This window comes from Aegilops tauschii, chromosome 1 (assembly GCF_002575655.3).
Source record: "Aegilops tauschii subsp. strangulata cultivar AL8/78 chromosome 1, Aet v6.0, whole genome shotgun sequence".
Lineage (NCBI taxonomy): Eukaryota > Viridiplantae > Streptophyta > Magnoliopsida > Poales > Poaceae > Aegilops > Aegilops tauschii.
Window position 1 is genome coordinate 414,504,025 of NC_053035.3, and position 17,601 is coordinate 414,521,625.

General features: G+C 46.1%; 1 protein-coding gene and 1 long non-coding RNA gene across 2 annotated transcripts; both read right to left on the reverse strand.

Annotated features, from left to right (window-relative positions):
* Positions 1-4,970: 4,970 nt before the first annotated feature.
* Positions 4,971-7,102, reverse strand: LOC109763934 (BRCA1-associated RING domain protein 1). The gene is made up of 3 exons (XM_045228196.2): positions 6,945-7,102; positions 6,609-6,733; positions 4,971-5,638 (listed from the first exon to the last, which is right to left on the reverse strand). The coding sequence occupies exons 1-3, from the start codon at positions 6,982-6,984 to the stop codon at positions 5,276-5,278; spliced, it is 528 nt and encodes a 175-aa protein (XP_045084131.1). The 5' UTR covers positions 6,985-7,102; the 3' UTR covers positions 4,971-5,275.
* Positions 7,103-11,219: 4,117 nt separating this feature from the next.
* Positions 11,220-16,214, reverse strand: LOC141023274 (uncharacterized). The gene is made up of 2 exons (XR_012184019.1): positions 15,734-16,214; positions 11,220-11,501 (listed from the first exon to the last, which is right to left on the reverse strand). It is a non-coding gene; the product is annotated as an uncharacterized lncRNA (long non-coding RNA).
* Positions 16,215-17,601: the final 1,387 nt, after the last annotated feature.

The following is a 17,601-nucleotide window of genomic DNA, read 5'->3' on the forward strand; positions in this document are numbered from 1 at the left end:
CGATGAATGAGGGCTTCTCATGGCTTCTTCATATGAGGTGGGATCTTTTTCCATATGAACCATTTCTGTGTTATAAACTTTAAAGTCAGTAGAAATAGCTGACTTTCTTGGTCTTGTAGACCTTCTAAGGGCCTCAGTTTCTGGCACATTTTGTGCCTCAACTTCCGGCACTTCTTCTAAATTTTGCTGTTGCACCTCCCTTTCATGCTCAACAACGGGTTCAGTCGGCTCCTGACGGACAGGTTCCGGGTCTTCCCCCATAGCTGTCATGGGTGGAGTTGCAACTGGTAGTGAGAAAAATGGCTCCTGAATCATCGGATTAGGTGCATGCACCCTCTTCTCCTCAAGATCAATTTTCCGAGCTACCAAGCTCCCCCTCATCATTTTGTCCTCTAAGAAGACTGCATGTCTCGTTTCTACAAACTTTGTATATCTGTCAGGGCAGTAGAAACGAAAACCTTTTGATCTGTCTGGATAGCCAATGAAGTGGCAACTTACTGTTTTGGGATCTAACTTTGCAATGTTTGGATTAACATTTTGGCCTCAGCAGGGCACCCCCACACCCTGAAGTGTTGTAGGGAGGGCATCCTTCCTGTCCATAGCTCGTACGGTGTTTTGGGCACCGACTTGCTTGGTACTCTATTGAGAATGTGAATGGCGGTTTTAAGCGCCTCCATCCATAATCCCAATGGCAAGTTGGAATAACTCATCATGCTGCGCACCATATCCATAAGGGTACGGTTGCGCCTTTCAGCTACTCCATTTTGCTGAGGCTCGCCCGGCATTGAATACTGGGCTACTATGCCAGTCTCCTGCAAGAACTTCGCAAAAGGTCCAGGGACTTGGCCATATGGAGTGTGTCGACCGTAGTACTCTCCCCCACGGTCGGACCTTACTATCTTTATTCTTTTATCGTGCTGATTTTCAACTTCAGCTTTGAATATTTTAAATTTATCTAACGCTTCCGATCTTTCTTTGATTGGATAAATATAACCATAGCGAGAGTAATCATCTGTGAATGTTATGAACGAGTCATATCCATCCACACTTTTCACTGGAAATGGTCCACAAATATCAGTGTGAATGATTTCTAGTGTGCCTGTGCTATGGATTGCACCTTTTTTGATTTGTTTTACGTACTTTCCTTTAATGCAATCTATGCATTGTTCTAAGTCTGAAAATTCTAATGGAGGAAGAATTTCACTTTTGACTAAACTTTCTATTCTCCCCTTCGAAATATGGCCCAAGCGACAGTGCCATAATTTCGATGAGTCAAATGTTCTTTTCCTTTTCTTTTGTTCTTTATTCGACGCAGAAACATGTTCTTTCACATTGCAAACGGAATAAACTTTTTCACGAAGTGATAACAAATAAAGCTCATCATGTAGTAAAGCATCACCCACATAAGCATTATTTAACCAAATGGCACACTTGCCATGTCCAAAATAACACTCATAATTATCTTTGTCCAAGCAAGAAACACTTATTAAGTTTCTATGACATGATGGAACAAATAAAACATCTCTAAGTAGAAGATTGAATCCATCAGCTAACTCCAAGGAGATATCACCGACAGCTTCAACTTCTGCTTCGACTCCGTTCGCCACTTCAATGCGTCTTTCGCTTCTTAGCGTAGTCCGCGTCGAATGGAATCCCTCTTTTTTCCATGATCGACTTTAGCCAAACAGGACAGTCTTTCTTGTAATGCCCGGTCTTCTTACAGTGGAGACAAGTGTCTTTGTCCACTGAGAAAGGCTGTTGCTGACGCTGATGCTGATAGGAAACTTTTCCTTGTGGCTTTGAAGGAGAACTTTTGTTGTTTAGATTGTAATTCTTTCTTTTGTGACCATGCACATAGTTGAGTGTACCACCATGTGAGGCTTTTAGTCTCTCCTCTTCTTGAACACACATTGCTATTGTCTTTTCTACGTCCCATGTTCCAGGTGACATATTATAGTTCACAACAAAAGCTTCAAACTCCTTCGGCAATGAAGCCATGACAAGGTGGACCAGGAGCGCTGGTTTGATCTCCAGATCCGCATCCATGGGTTTGAGCTTTGCAGCCATATTGCTCATCCTGAGGATGTGCTCTCTTATGCCATGACTACCACCTGTGTATTTTTCTGTCACCAGTTGCTCTAACACCTGGGTGGCATATATCTTTGAAGAGCCAGTGAACTGGCTCTTTATCTTTGAGAGCAACTCCCCTGCGGAAGTGCACTCTGCAATGGAGCCCACAATGGCGCTCTCAATGGTGTTCTTTATAAAGGCCATGCATTTTTTATTTGCATTGACCCACTTTTGATTATCTATAAGGTAGGACTGCTCCAAAGGAGCATAGTCCCCTTTCTTTTTAGCCCATGCAGCATCATCGTCAGTAGCCTCTCTTACTGGCTCTGTGGGTCTGACCGGCTGTGGTTTCTCCACAACCCAGTCAAGATCAGCACAAACAAACGCCAGTTCAACTTTCTTCCTCCACTCAGTGTGGTTGTCACCTCTGAGTGTCGGAACTTCTTTTAGGCAACTCATCAAATGAAAGCCTCCTGAAATTACAATTTAAGTGACATCAATATAACAATCATATGTATTAATCTAACGTTGGTCAAATTAAACATATAACTGTCTATGCAATTAAATCTATATTACCGTTGGGCAAAAATTAGAAATAAATGCACCTTTAAACTTCAATAATAAAACATGATCATGTTATTAACAACGTTGGTCATAAAAATAACATAATCATATTCATTTTAATAATCACTTTAACATGCTCTTAAAACCTTAATTCTTTCTAAACTTTTATTTTCTTTGTAAAAGAGCATTAATTATTTACGCAGCGGAAAAACATGAATAAAAATTCATGAACTTTTAATTCTTTACAGAAACTTTTCTTTGACAAGATAAAAAAATTCATGAACTTTATTATTTTCTTTATAAAATTCATGAACATTTCCTTTTCTGAAAATTTTCGTTCTCATGAAATTTTTCTGTTTACTTTGCTATTTACTAAACAAAAATTTTCGTTGGAAAAATTTTGCATAGAAAACACTATTTGGAATTTGCCCAAAACTGGACAAATAACAAAATAAACAGAAAACAAAAAGAAAACGAGCAGCACATCAACGGCCTGCCCTCTCGCCCGGCCCACGGCCTGCTCGCGCGCTGTGCGCGCCTGTCCTGGCCGAAGCCGGCCTAGCCTCTCAAGGCCTGTTCGGCTCGCGCGCGCGGCTGCCGGCCCAGCAGCTCAGCTGGCCAGCGCTTTCGGCCCAAAAAGCCCAGGGCGGGGCTAGGGTTTCAATCCTGGCCGTCGAACACGATCCAACGATCCAGCGTCGATCTCGCGTGAACAAAAACAGCCCCCACGGTCGATCCGAAAAACCCTAGCCCATTTCTGTTTCTTCCTCTCGCCTTGCACGCGCCGCTCGCCTCTGTCCCGCACGGGACTTCGCCGGCAACGGCGCCGAGCGCCGCCGCGCGAGAGCGCCGGCCGCCGGCGACGGCGTTCAGCACCGCGCCGCGCGAGCCTCTCCTTTCCCTTCCCCCTTTCTGTTTCTTTCTTCTGGACTCGCTCCCGCGGCGTGAGCACGGGGCTGCGCCCCGACCGCCCTGTCCGGCCGCCGGCGGCGGCGGCGGAAGCCAGCGCGCCGCGCGCTCCTCCTCTTCTTTCCCTTTTCTTCTGTTTCATTCCTCTCCAACCACCACCTCCCGAGAGAAAGAGAGGCAGCTGACGCCCAACGGCGACCTAGATGGATGGAGCGGTTGCGCCCCTGCCGACCCCTTCGCCGGTCGCGCGTTCCCATTGCGGTGAGCGCGCCGCCGTCGAACGGATCGGTGGTGGTGCTCTTTGCCCCTGTGGGGTGAGTTCTTCGTCCGACGCCTCGGCTTGCCGATGCGCGTCCGGATCGAGAGGAACAAGTGCGGCCATGACGGCGGCACAACTTTTCTTTGAGCTTTCTTTGCCCTTCTAGGGTTCTTTGGGAGAAGGAAAAACTATTGCTGTGATTTCTTTCTACCGAAAACAACTAGCCCGATCTGGCTGATACCATTGATAGGACTTTGGATCGGAGTAGGCTAGTAGATCCGGTGAACCTACCTTGTGCAGCAGTAGATGAACTCGAGCTGGAGGCCATCGTGGTGCTGGGGCGCACGGCGATGGCAGAGAGTGGGCGAGGTGGTGGAGCTTCCCGTGAGCACCGCGCTAACCCTAGATCGGTAGGGATTGTAGGTGGGGATTGCGGCAGCGATTAACCTCGTGAATAGCGCCCCGGCCCCCACCTCTGTTTATATAGCGCGGGTCACAGGGGCCCACCAACCATGGTTTGGTTGGGCGCCCCCGATCAGGGCGTGAGTCAAGGGCCCGTTCGACCCGTTGGGCTCGAACGGGAGAGAGATCAACCTAACATGAGCTACGAGAGGTCACTAGGCAGCGGAATGTCTCTGGCATGCGTGCTCTTTGTGAACCGGCCGGTGGTTGACTAAGCAAGTAGTAGTATTTGATTTGCTTCTGTTGGAGTATGCATAATGCATGTGTGCCTCCAGGCTCCAGCTAGCACACAGGCAGGCGAGTCGTCGATCGGTTGAACGGAGATGCAATGTACACATCAACAGCAAAAACACCTCCGTGCTAATAATTAATGGTGGTTTGGCGTGGCTAATTTGGAGAAAGAAATAACTGGATTTTAAATGATCTGGCTGCCAGTTTCTTGCATCACTCCTGAAAGTCAAAGGAGTGAGCTGGACAGGCGCAATGGAAATTTCTCTAGGGATGGTTGCAGTATATATATATGTAGTTTTCTTTCCCTCAGACTTCAATCAGGTTTCTCTTTGCTTTGGTCGTCAACAAAACAGAGAAAGAGCCCTAGATCGTCAAATTGAGCAACGAAACACGAAAGAAAGATGCAAGGAACAAAAAAAAAAGTAGAAGACGGCAGCAGGCCACGCCTCGATGGTTTAAGACTTCACAGTTCAAATATATGCTGTTGCTGAATGTTTCAGTCAATGACAAATAATATAACAGTTGCACAACAAGCGCGTTCAATACCGCCAAACACCCGTCCAGCGCAAGCACTAGAAGAGAGGCCGGTAAACAAGTAAATCCAGCACCAAAACAACAACAATGACATCACCCTATAGTCTAATGGGTGAGTAGATTATGCGATATTTGTCAAGTTTCGACATCCCCCAGTCCTCACAACTCATATGAGGGGGAATGAACCCAAAGTAAAAAACTCCAGTAACACGAGCAAAAAGCCATCATCCGAAGCGCGCCCTTCACTCACATATATTCGTGAAAAGACCGTCCAGGTTCCAGGATCCGCGCGTCATAGGACAGGATAGCATCGTACAGCATCAGGTGGCTGATCACCTGTGCTCCCGATTTCCCATACTCGACGCACTCCTCTATCTGCTTCTTTAGGATACAATTGAAATACCGAGTTGAGTCCCTTGGAGGTCCGCCGTGGTAGATGAAGTACACCTTCCCTGGAAATCTGTTCCTAATCTCAGGTAACGAGTCTGGGCTGACTCCCTCCATCGGTTGCCCTCCACCAGCTGCTATGAGATTCTGGAAGTCCTCTAAGTCTTCTACGTGCAGGTAGGCGCTGAAGCAGAAATTCAGTCCTGAGAACAGTTTTGGTGCCTGCAAACATCAAGGTTTATCATCATTTGGCTGTAGAAGGTGTTCCCAATATTGTTATTGTTAGACAATGATTTTGAGGTGCATTCATAAGATCCATGATTTTACTTCAGAGAGGCCCTCCATGTATCGAGGATCTCTTGCCAGTAGATTGTAATCCTATAATTTTGGAATAAAACTCCTCTTTGCCACAAAAAAAAAAAGAAGTGCATCATAAAATAAACACACTATGGTGTATGGCACTCCAAAACACCCCTCTAGGGGAAATGCCACTTCAAAGAGAATTTGTATAATACCACTGCAAAAGATAATTGCTTTGTTGGATGTGGATGCGATCAAACTAAGGAAATCTGTTTAGCACTTCAGCAACTTTTTAAAAAAGGCTCTTGGAATATACTGACCAATTCTCAATTTAAAATGATTCTAAAAAAAAATCCACACAACACCTACACTAAAAGATGCACTTATTAAGCTTTTGATGTGTCAAACAGCCTTTATCGTAGTTGTCATGTTATGTACTTTTTTTGTTGATGTATTTGCACTACCGGAATCGACCCCTATGCCGACGGCCCGTCAGGACAGGCCTATGCCGACGGCCCCCGTTGGCATAGGGCCGTCGGCAACATATCCGTCGGCGTAGCCCGGTAGGCCGTCGGGATAGGATCTATGCCGACGGCCGCCTAACGGCGGCCGCCGTCAAGTGCTGACCAACGGCTGCGCGCCACGTTGGCCTCGTTGCCTTGCATCAACTCCAATAAAGATGGTTCTGTCCTGTGTGCAACATATTGATGCACAGGCAAAGGGTTTCAACCTCTTTTTCAAAAAATAAACATTTTTACAGTTAGTTGCAGTAGGAAAAAAATCCATTTTCTTTTTAACAAATTCCCTGAACATATGCATAAGACAAATTGCAATCAGTTTTCCCTACATATCTTTAAATCTATAGTGAATCTGTAGAGAAATGTTTACATACCCCTTCAGCAGCTCTAGCTCTTCCTTTCGTTGGTCCAGAAATTGATGTGTGCAAACCCCCATAGAATGTCATCTCGTAAGGAGTTTCCGGGTGTGGAATTCGTTGCACCAAGAAATCCACAATCCCTAAGACAGATATATGACACGAACTGCTTCAGTGCAGGGATAAATAATATTCTCTGCTGATCTAGGATAAGTTTTAAATCATCGCGGATAAATGGAAGTGCAAATAGACCAGCAGCTTGCCGCGTTAAGAAGTATGTAGCATGAGCTTGGAGATAGTAAAATATCATCAATATAATAAAAACAAGGGGGCGTAAGATGGGTTAACACTAACATCCGGCTCTGACAATCCATTTCCCATACAGTATCGCCATCAGGACCGCATATGATCTCACACATGCGGTATCTGTGTTTCTGCCCACAATAACATGAGTCACATTTTTGTCCCAATCCTCAACCAAGGTTGAATTGGTCAAGGACGCAAATTCCTTCAAGGAATCCTGCATGACAAACACAAACAATTTTATCACAGCTTGGTATGGAACAAAATTTATTTCGAAAACTATCAGATTATATATAATTTAAATTTGACGATAAAGTAGGATTGAGGCATTACTTAAGCTTGTCCGTAAACATGTTTGCTAGTATTGTTCAGATATATCCAAATGCTCTAAAAGGAAAGTATTGTTCGCTAGTATACTAGTACAGTCTGTGCTACCTCTTCTGATGCACTTAAAGATATACCAAGCAAAACCCATTGATCCACCAGGGTGCTAGACTGATTTTGTAGGTTTTGTTCTCTCCGGTAATTGGAAGAAATTCTTTCTTTATCTGAACATTGGCTGCAATGATGAAGTACCGTGCAAATTATATTAGAATATTAATGAAGAATGATTGAAGATCTGCTCAGTAACCTCCACCAATGTGTACCCCTGAGACAAGGAAGAACTTGAGGTGTTCAGCTGAACTACTTGAAGCACGATGTCACTCTCCATCGTTGGTGAGCTCATATCATCATGTGGTGCATGATTGGGGCACCAAACATGGAGACCCTCCTTCAAAATCAAAACTAGACATGTCAGAACATGAGTACTGTTTATAAATGGATCAAGGACAAGGTATACTCAAAAGCTTACAACATCCCAGCGGCATTCTGGTATCATCATTGCACATGCGACATGATAAGTTTTGCGGCAGTGGCCGTAATAACAACCAAGCGCTGCTCCCCGGAGGTTGCATCTGCTGCATTCCCATCTTGAAGCACGATTGATTTCATTCTCCACGTTCTTAAAAGTACTGCCACTGGATTGCACTCTTGGGGCCCTTCACAAACATGGGTAAAGAATGAAATGGATGGATGAACACTGTGTATGATGATTTTCTAAATAAATTAAATATGAAGAGTTAACCATGGTGTATAAATTAAATAAACTTACCAAACGATGCATTTCTCGTGGACATAGACGGCGTTGGTAGGGTTTCCCTTGTCATTGGGCATAATCCTTCTATCGTGATACAGTACCATCGGACCATGACACTGACATAGGAAAAGTGAACATTCTTTTAGTGCCAGTACAAATAAGAAGACTTCAACGGACATTTTTTAGTTGATAATGTAATGATATGCAGCATATTACCGGCTCACTGGTTCTGAATGAATGGCAGAAAATACATTCATCTTCAAATACGCCAACTGGTGTCTGAACTCTCCCCAACCCAGTAGCCCCGTCGTTGCCTTTCAACTTGGCATGTTTCCCGGGACCCTTGCCTTTTCTGCAGGAAGGCAGTTGCTGCCCAGTGTTACTTGCATTAACACCTGATGATGCACGTTCTGCATAAACCATTTAAACTAGTTAATTTCATAATTTGACAACGCTATCACAATAGCACCATACATACCATAATTAAATAACCCATGCTTACTACATTTACATCATACATAACATAACTAGGCATTGAACTAGTCCAAGCCTCGGTATTAAACCTATAGAACTACATACTAGCTAGTCCAAGTGCCGAAGATAGATACCGAAGTCGTCATCCAAGCCTAGGTTCGATGAGCACATGGTGATTACCCCCGGAAAGTGGGAGGGGCCTGCCTCGTTGTCGTTGGTAGTGGACCAACTGCATGGCACGTCGTCCTTGGACTCTGACTCGGCTAGCATCTCAACGAGCTCGTAAAATAATGGATTGCTCTCGACTTTGAGGCTGTCGAGCTCGGCAAGCTCGTGCTTTACTGTGTGCTCGTCTCCACGGACCCCAAAAAGCTTGGTTTATCGCGAGGAGGTCCGGCTCCTCCGCGATGAGTTTGGCTATCAACTCTGAATCCAAGAGCTCAGAGTACAACTACTCCTGGGCCTTCCGGCTCTCGATCTCCTCGCGCCGTGAGACAATCCAAATGGTGGGAGGGGCAAGTGCGGTTGTGGCTGCGGTGTTGGCCCAAAGAAACGAATCGCGACACCTCCTCAGCAGTGTTAAACATCCCCAACAACTGACGACCAAGTTCACGTTGGCAGATCTCCATCATGAGTTCCCCACGGTTGGCGCTGGCGCCGCGGTACTTCGGAGATGGTGGTGGCAGTGTCGGGGTGGGGGCTGCATCGGAGCTGTGGTGGGGAGGATGACGACAAGCCGAGTGGACGACTGTGTTGGAGAGGACGGTGTTGGCAGAGGCAACCTGGGGCCGCGGGGCTCAGGGGGGCGGGCAATGCCGAAGTCACGAAAATGGCGCAGGTGGGTAGCACGGGGATGCGGGACATGGCGTGGGGCCATGGGGTTGTATCGTATGGGAGGCGTACAAGATCTACGAAAGGAAGCACGGGGCTGCATGGGGGACGGGGAGGGCTCAACCGGCGGCCGCGAGCTCGACCTAGAGGAAGACGGCTGGGAAAACGGATGCACGGCCAGGTTGGCTAGGGTTTCGGGTGACGGTGTGGGTTTTACAGCCAGTGCAGGGACAATCAACCACAGCGCTGGTCACCATGCCATGAGTGTGGAAGGTTAGTATCCATCCTATAGTGCTTTGTAGCATGTTGCAAGTATAGGTTCAAATGAACCGGTAGTACATGGGAACATGAGGAGAAGAGATAGAGTAAAACAACACATTAACGGGGAGAAAGAGGGAAAACATAACACGACACAACAAAAGCACCACCAATGTAATCAAACGACATTGGCCAACCAAGACCAAGCCATGACATTGTACCGATGACGCAATTGAAAGGTGTCGTGCATCCGAGACTGCACAACGCCGCAACACCACCTATGTCGTAGGGTACATTTGAAAGGTCATGCAAGGATGAGACAACACGACGGTACTTGTGTGCCACGGAGAAGTCAAAGGCCATCTCGCCTAGTAGACTAAACCAGGATAATGCACCATCGACGCAATTGAAAGGCGTCGTGCATCCAAGACGACACAATGCCTTGGCACCATCTGTGCATAGAGTGGAGGAGATATTTTAGCGTTAGAAGTCAAATTTTTTATGCACGAAAGGTTTAGGGGATTTGCTAGTTGGGGTTTAATCGCTCAAAACTCCCCTTCCCCCCCCCCCTTAAATATAGCTTCTGAGGGATCTGCTCAAGTTTAGGTGGCATGACTGACTGCAGTAGGAAAACAACTAAAGTAGGGGTTGCTCGGGTTCTTGGGGGATCTAGAAGGCTAGGAATATCACCTACGTTCGGCGCCCTTAGTGTAGTCAGGTTTCAAATCTTCTACAAAATTGAGGAAGGGAGAGTGTTGCAGGTGAGGGAGGGCTTAAAACTGGCACTGCTGCATTGTGCAAAATGACAGGAGCAAATCGTCACTGATGTCCACAGTGCGCCGCCGGAGTTGGAACACTTGGAGTCCAAGGCTGGCTAACTGCCGAGGCGATGATGGATATGATCTTTGCTTGTTGTTGTTGTTCTTTTTTTGATCTTGTTTTCTTTGTGCAAGTCCCAAACAATGTTGCTTGCTTTGTGTTCCCCCCTATTTGCTTTTGCTTTGCTCTTTGTAAGTGCTCCTGGTTAAAATTGTTGGTTTTGGATGGGTGCGTGAGGTGGACAATGTAGGTTTGATTTATATTACTTAATGGAAATCAGGGCACTCCCTCTTAATGAAAACTATGTGCATGCTAATGAATGATGAAGAGAAGGTAGTAGGTCACATTGAATGACTAGGACACTTCATAATTGAATCCTTACTTGGCACTGCCATGGCGACTCGTGCGACCATGGTTTGGAGGAATCAGGAGAAGAGAAAAGGAAGACAACCCGTTTAACTAGTGTATGAGAAGACAACTTGACAACACACTGGGTACATTGTTTGTCGTCCAAAAGCGATAGAGATGTCGTTTGCCTTTGCCAGCCAGAAGCAAGAAAAGGAAGGGTGCAGAGAGTGTGAACCTCTGAAAATTGTGATAGATTCGGGGTGTCTGATATGGTGAAAAAGTGCGGCATGGGCTAATATAGTATTATACACATGCCCTACTAGAACATTCTAAATGTGTGAACCAGGATGGAACCACCTTGCAATCAGACTGGAAGGGTGCTCTTTGCCTCAGCCACACCGGTCACGATTGGAAACGGCGAGAAGGCTTTGTTCTTCTTTTTTCTAAACAAAAACACATGCAACATTCAGTTCCAAATTGAGAAAGCCCACAACAGGCAGAGTACAGAAGGTTCGTCATAAAGGCACGAAACCAAGGGAGTTCAACCAAACATAAAACATCTAGGATATTTACAGAGCCGGAACACCCTACAAGAGCACATAGGCTTGGATACACGAGAAGTCACAACTGCTCTAAGTAACAACGATAGGATATCTAGCAATGCTATGAATGTGACGGAGATTGTTCGTCGCCGGCTGCATGTGCCCAGAGTCCAGGCGCTTCCCCAACGACACCCATTGCTGCAATAACAAAAGGCATTTAAAAAGATCAGGAGCCTGAGCCGAAAAAAATGACCTTGATAGTAATTTTGTTATGAATATGCCAATGGCCCATAGAAGAACCCCGACATGGCACCACATCACGCATTTAGCAAAGCCACACAAAGCAGTTAGGATCGTAAGCAGCTCTGTGCCCAAAAAAGGGTTCCAGCTCATGTCCGCAGCTTACCTAACTGCACTCCTTGTGGAGCGTGCTAAGGGACATCTCAAGAATATGTGGTTAGCATCCTCCTGTATTGCGCAGATTGCACAATTCCCGTTAGAGGGCTTGTTACATTTGTCCATGTTATCGGAGGTCGGAAGCCTATTCCTAAACATTTGCCACAAGAAATTTTAACTTTAAGAGGCAAGCTGGCTTTCCAAAGCCCCATAGCCATGTCCTGTGAAGGGCCCTTCTGAAGTTTGGCGTACTGGGATTTGGCCGAGAATTGACGAGGTGCCATGACACGATGTCCGTTTCATTGGTAAGGCTAACACTACGAAGCCTCGAGCACAAAGTAGTCCAGCTTGCGATCTCAGAGGAGAAAGTTTGTGACGAAAAGCAATCAAAGGCTAGGATGTGCAAAGGACCTCCGTCACCAATATATCCAAATGAACTGCCATGGATTAAGCTCCTCGAATCCCATCGAGAGCGGTTCGAGACTTGATCATCCTGAATGCCCAATTGATGCTACCAAGGGCCAGTCAAAACGTTCCAGTGGGTCAATTGATTTCAAATATAAGGCACTAAACGCATACTTGGTCATTCTTGCAACGCCACCATGTGGATATTCTCTCTACTCATGTATTCTTTCAATTGTGTCCTCCTACCAGTGTGGCCGAAACCATGCATGTTCTACAATAGGTAGTGCATTATAAGATACAAATTCTTGATGCGAACTCCCTTTGAGCTCACAACCTTGATCACACGCCTCACCATCCTAACACGGCGAGCAGAGGAAGGGTCTGCAACCCCTGCTACATTCTCTTCCGCCTTGGGCAACATGACATTAACCCTGGAAGCCACAACTTTTGTGCCAACCGACGCAACTTTGGCCGCAACAGCCTCCGCCAGAGCTACATGCGCCAACTCGCTAGACCTAACTAGTAATAAAAACTCGGCCCTCGAGTGCATCGCACAATCTAATGCTACCCCACAATTGTCCATAATCTCAAGCCATCTTGCACTTGCAACTATCAGTGGTTTAGCGGAGGGGGGGGGGGGGGGGGGGGGGGGGAGGGAGGGAGAGGGAGAGCGAGAGAAAGAGCGTTAAAAAGAACAGTTTAGTCCTTCTGCATTGGTGAAAAATGAGATAAATCTTGAAGTGCTTCTTCCTCAAAAGGCCCGTCTAAGTTTCATTGTTTCCTCAAACCATGTGGCTCCAGTCGCATCATGCATACCCTCGGCGTCCTCATGGACGTTATTGAGCGGTGTCGCCATGTTCATCTCTTTAGAGCATCTTCAACACCTGCCCTTTATAGGGCTGTACTGCCATTTTTGGCTTTTGGAGGGCAAAAAATGTCTCCAACAGCTGCCCAAAAACTCCAACATGATCAAAAAAGATGATGGACAAAAATACCATTTTCTAATATTTTTAAGGGGTTTGTACTGAAGTACTTTTAGTTATTTTTTATGACTGGAACTGCAGGAGCTCTGCATCCTATGTACCTAAAAATTTAATCCCCAGTACTCTAATTCTCTCCACATGCAACTATGCCACATCATTATACATGCCATCCAGTCCATGCAAGCTGCCATGTCATCACAAATTTTCACCTATGCAATTGCCACATCAACATATCTTTTTGTTATATTTTTATTATAAATGAGATCTTCGTCTGCAGTTACTGCAATTGTTAATTCCCATCAGTTTGATTCGCTCTTTCGAACGTGCAGCACCATACATCTCCTCTCACCATAGGGTGCAAATGAATCGATCGGCAAGGAAGATGACCAGCCGACATAATTCTGTAACCGATCATCTATTACTAATGTGCACAACATTTTATTGCCTGGCACAGGTTGTCTTCTGCATTCCACATCCCATCGTGACTCCCTAATTCCAAGACGAGGGTCGGGCCAAATTCTCTACACTGGCTTTTTTCCCACCCCTCCTCCATTCTCGGGCCGGGTATGCCATAGTTACTAGCCTACCGAAGCCCCCTCTATACCATGGGCATTCAACTCTAGCACCTCTATAATGTTCAACTTGCATAAAGATGCATGGAACAGGTAGTAGCGCTGCAATATCGAAGTGAAACCAAAGCATATCCGAAACACCGTTGTTGGCTGGATGGAGAAGGTGAAGGAATCAAAACTCAAGAGGGATAGTATTCCACAAATTTGCGCTGTTTGCAGATCAATTAGGTGAGATGAGGTCCTTCACCCAACGTCTCTTGCTGAACTTTGCACCTACGGTTTGTCCTCTTTGATTCCGGTAAAAAAAAAGGTCTTACCAATAAGTTGTATATAGAAGCGTTAGTTTGAGAATGTTGCAATATGTAGCAACACGGCCTAGCTCAAAGATGGTGGCCTCACGGCCGCTAGCCACGGTGGTCTGGCCAAGGATTTCGTGCAGGTCCTGGACGTGTGTGGTGCAGGGAGATCGCCGGGGGAGGAAAAGTAGGCTAAATCGACTATGGCACATTGCTTGCTCCCTCCCGAACTCAAGCCGCCACACCGATGGAAGGCGCTACCACTGCCGCACGGTCCCATTGACGCGCTCGGGAGTACATCATGTCGTCCCCTCAGGGCTGCCGTCGATTGTTGCTGCTTGGGAGCTATACATATTCTCGAGTCTGTCGTTTTTTTGTAGGTTGTAATTTGGGTATTGCATAATCGAAGAAATCGCCGTTCAACTAGGAAAAAAACTACCAATTTTCTTGCCTCATATTGCACTGCTTCATCTCACACCAGTTTAAGTATAGAACAAAGAGCCTTTCTCCAGGTCTTTTGATGATTTGATATATGGAACTTTGTAGTGTGATGATTCGAACAACATTTTAATATATTTTCCATTGGCACTTACCAGTATACTATTGAGTATTTACTGAAATGGCAGGCTAGCTTCTTTTTCCAAGAATAACTAATATATAGCATATATTGCTGAAGATTATCATTCCTCTCTAATCATAGTGGTTGTTTCTCATTTGCAGATAAGTAGGGGAGAGAAGTGTGAAACAGTAAAGTGATATAGTCTATTAAAACATTGAGATCTAATGAAGGTGACTGAAAGGGAATCAGTAGCTTTGATTATCTGCCTAATATACTTTTTTTGCTTGATGATGATTCTTTTGGAAAATAATGGTGTACAAGTTTTGTTCTACAAAATATTATAGATGTGCTATATTCTCAAAAAACCTGATAAAATATTATCGTCAGGAGTCATTGTTATTCATAACGATGATAATTTTGCTTATCAATTTCATATGTTCTTAACCGTATTATCAATAAATTTTGTGCTACTAATTCCCGCTGCAACGCTGCAGTTTTCATTATAGTTGGGGAAGAAGAAATACTGTACGATAGCTAAGGAAATAGCCAGGGGGAAAGTGGTAGAGAAGAACAAAAATAGAATTGAAAGCCAGCACTACCAGTCGAATGCTGAGCAAAGAAAAGGTGTCACGATTTGTCGACTAGCATGACTATCATCTGCTCACGAGAACATATCCGCGCCGGCGAACATGAGGTCCATCACCTGGCCAAGCAGCCGGACGGACCGTCCGCTGCGGCGTGACGACTTGCGGGCACGAGGAGGCGCGGCAGAAGGAGACTGCGCGTCGCTGGCCATGGGCCCATGGCGATCATGCTCGCTCGCGAACTGCAATAGATGGGATCGCGGTCGCGAGCGGCTGACTGCGGAGCCGGACTCTCGCCTGGGAGGGCCGATGGGATCGCGTGCGCGTTGGAGCCGAGGTCCCAGCCGAGATGAGGCATCACGAGGAGCGGCGGGCGATTGCCTTAGCCCGTAAGATTGCATCAGCCATCACGTGTTGCGCATGGGGCGCCGGCATGCACAGGCGCGGCTCTGCGTACCGGATCTACGGAATTTTTTCCACCTAACCACCGCGTCTGGGCATGCCCGGCTGCGAGCGAGGGCGGTATGGTCGCGCTGGAGGGGTTGCGAGTCCTCGATTCGGGCGTCATGGCCATGCGACGGGAGCAATAGGATCGATTGTCTGCCGGGAGCAAGAAAGGGAAGAGGGACGCGAACCTGCGCGGTGAATCGATGACGGCCGCCCGCCGGCCGGCGGCGGCGGCGCTATCTCCCTCAACTCCACAGCTCCGCTCGCGCTCGAGCTCCCGCTCCCCATCGAAATCGTCAGGCCCGGCGGCCCCTTCGACGATGATCTCGTGCGAGGCGGCGACGGCGAAGCAGTGTGGTGAATGGCGGCGCTGGAGCGTGGGCGGGAGGAGGGAGACGAGGATTTGAGGAGCAGACGCGGGATGTGGACGGCAAGTCAGGGGGCGTGGCGAGCGTTCGTAGTAATTAATGTACAGGGGGACCGGGTGGGTGGTCTCACTCGTGACCACAGTTTTTTTCCTTGAAAAACGGTTTTCGGAAAATCTCAGAATTTTCGAATTTGTTCTGTGGGAATTTTTCAAATGAATTTTTTTTCTCTTCAAAATATTATATTTTAAGCCTTCTTTTAGACGGCCATGTATCTGTTCGAGTGGTTAGCTTGTCCTTCTTTCCTTCACAAGCTCACGGTTTCGAACCACCCCTCCGGCTTTCTGCTATTTTTTTGGGAAATATAGAGATTTGATACTGCGATCCCCTGAACTAACAACAAGCACCTTACCACCAAGGTGAGGGATGACTTGTGTCTCCCAAGCCATACGAGCGCTATTTGATATGAGCTAAACTATTAAATTCCAAAAAAAAAAAATCAGACGGTATTTACTTTTGTCGGTTTTTTTTAAAAAAGGGGACTCCCCGGCCTCTGCATCAGAACGATGCATACGGCCAACTTATTAAAAAGATAGATAGGTTCAACAAGGTCTTATAGTCTCAAAACGAAAACAAAAGAGAGCTCACAAAGAGCCAAAAGGAACAAAAACAAACTGGCCATGAAAAGCCACAACCGGCTGGCATAAGAGAGATAGGTAAACTAATTGCCTATCCTACATGACCGCCATCCAAACCGGTTGAAGATATCCCGTGCTACCATCTCCCAGCGGGTAGACCCAGTAACCAAACGCTCCCTGGCCTCCGTCAGAGTTAGTAGCGACCACATACCGATCAAGGCAGTGGCTCAGAAGATAACCTGCAAAAAATGAATATTTATTGTTCTGTTAAAGACCAAATCATTTCTGCAGTTTCAGACTGCCCACAATAAAGCACAAACTCCTACTCGAATATGTCTCGCTGTTTGGGACTCAATCCCGTTAAGCCACGTTCCAAATAACATGTTGACAGAACTCGGTGGAGTAATGTTAAATGCAATATGGACTGTCCGCCATAAGACTTTTGCTAACGGGCAATCAAGAAAGAGGTGTTTGATGGTTTCATCCCGATCACAGAAACTACACCTAGTAGATCCCGGCCAATTACGTTTTGCCAAATTGTCCTTGGTTAATATTACTTGTTTATGGACAAACCACATAAACACTTTGATTTTCAAAGGGACTTTAACAGCCCAAACATGTTTGGAACTAGGAATCGAGCTTGAATTGATAACATCAACATACATTGATTTGACAGTAAACTTTCCAGACCTAGTAAGCTTCCAACGCAATTTATCCGGTTGTTGAGTTAGCTGAACCTCCATCAGTCTACTTACTAGATGGAGCCATTCTTCCCAACGATTGCCAATTAGCGTCCTTTTGAACTGAATATTAAGGGGGTTGGATTGAAGTACTGTTGCAACGAACGCCTCACGTCGTTGAACAATACGATACAGAGACAGGTATTGAATGGCAAGGGGGGGGGGGGGTTCTCTCTGAGCCAAGTATCCTCCCAAAATCATGTACTAGCACCCTTGCCAATAATAAAATTTGTCCTATTAAACAAGGTTAATTTGACTTTCATAAGCCCTTTCCAAAAAGGTGAATCAGTTGGCCTTGCTGTCACCTGTGACA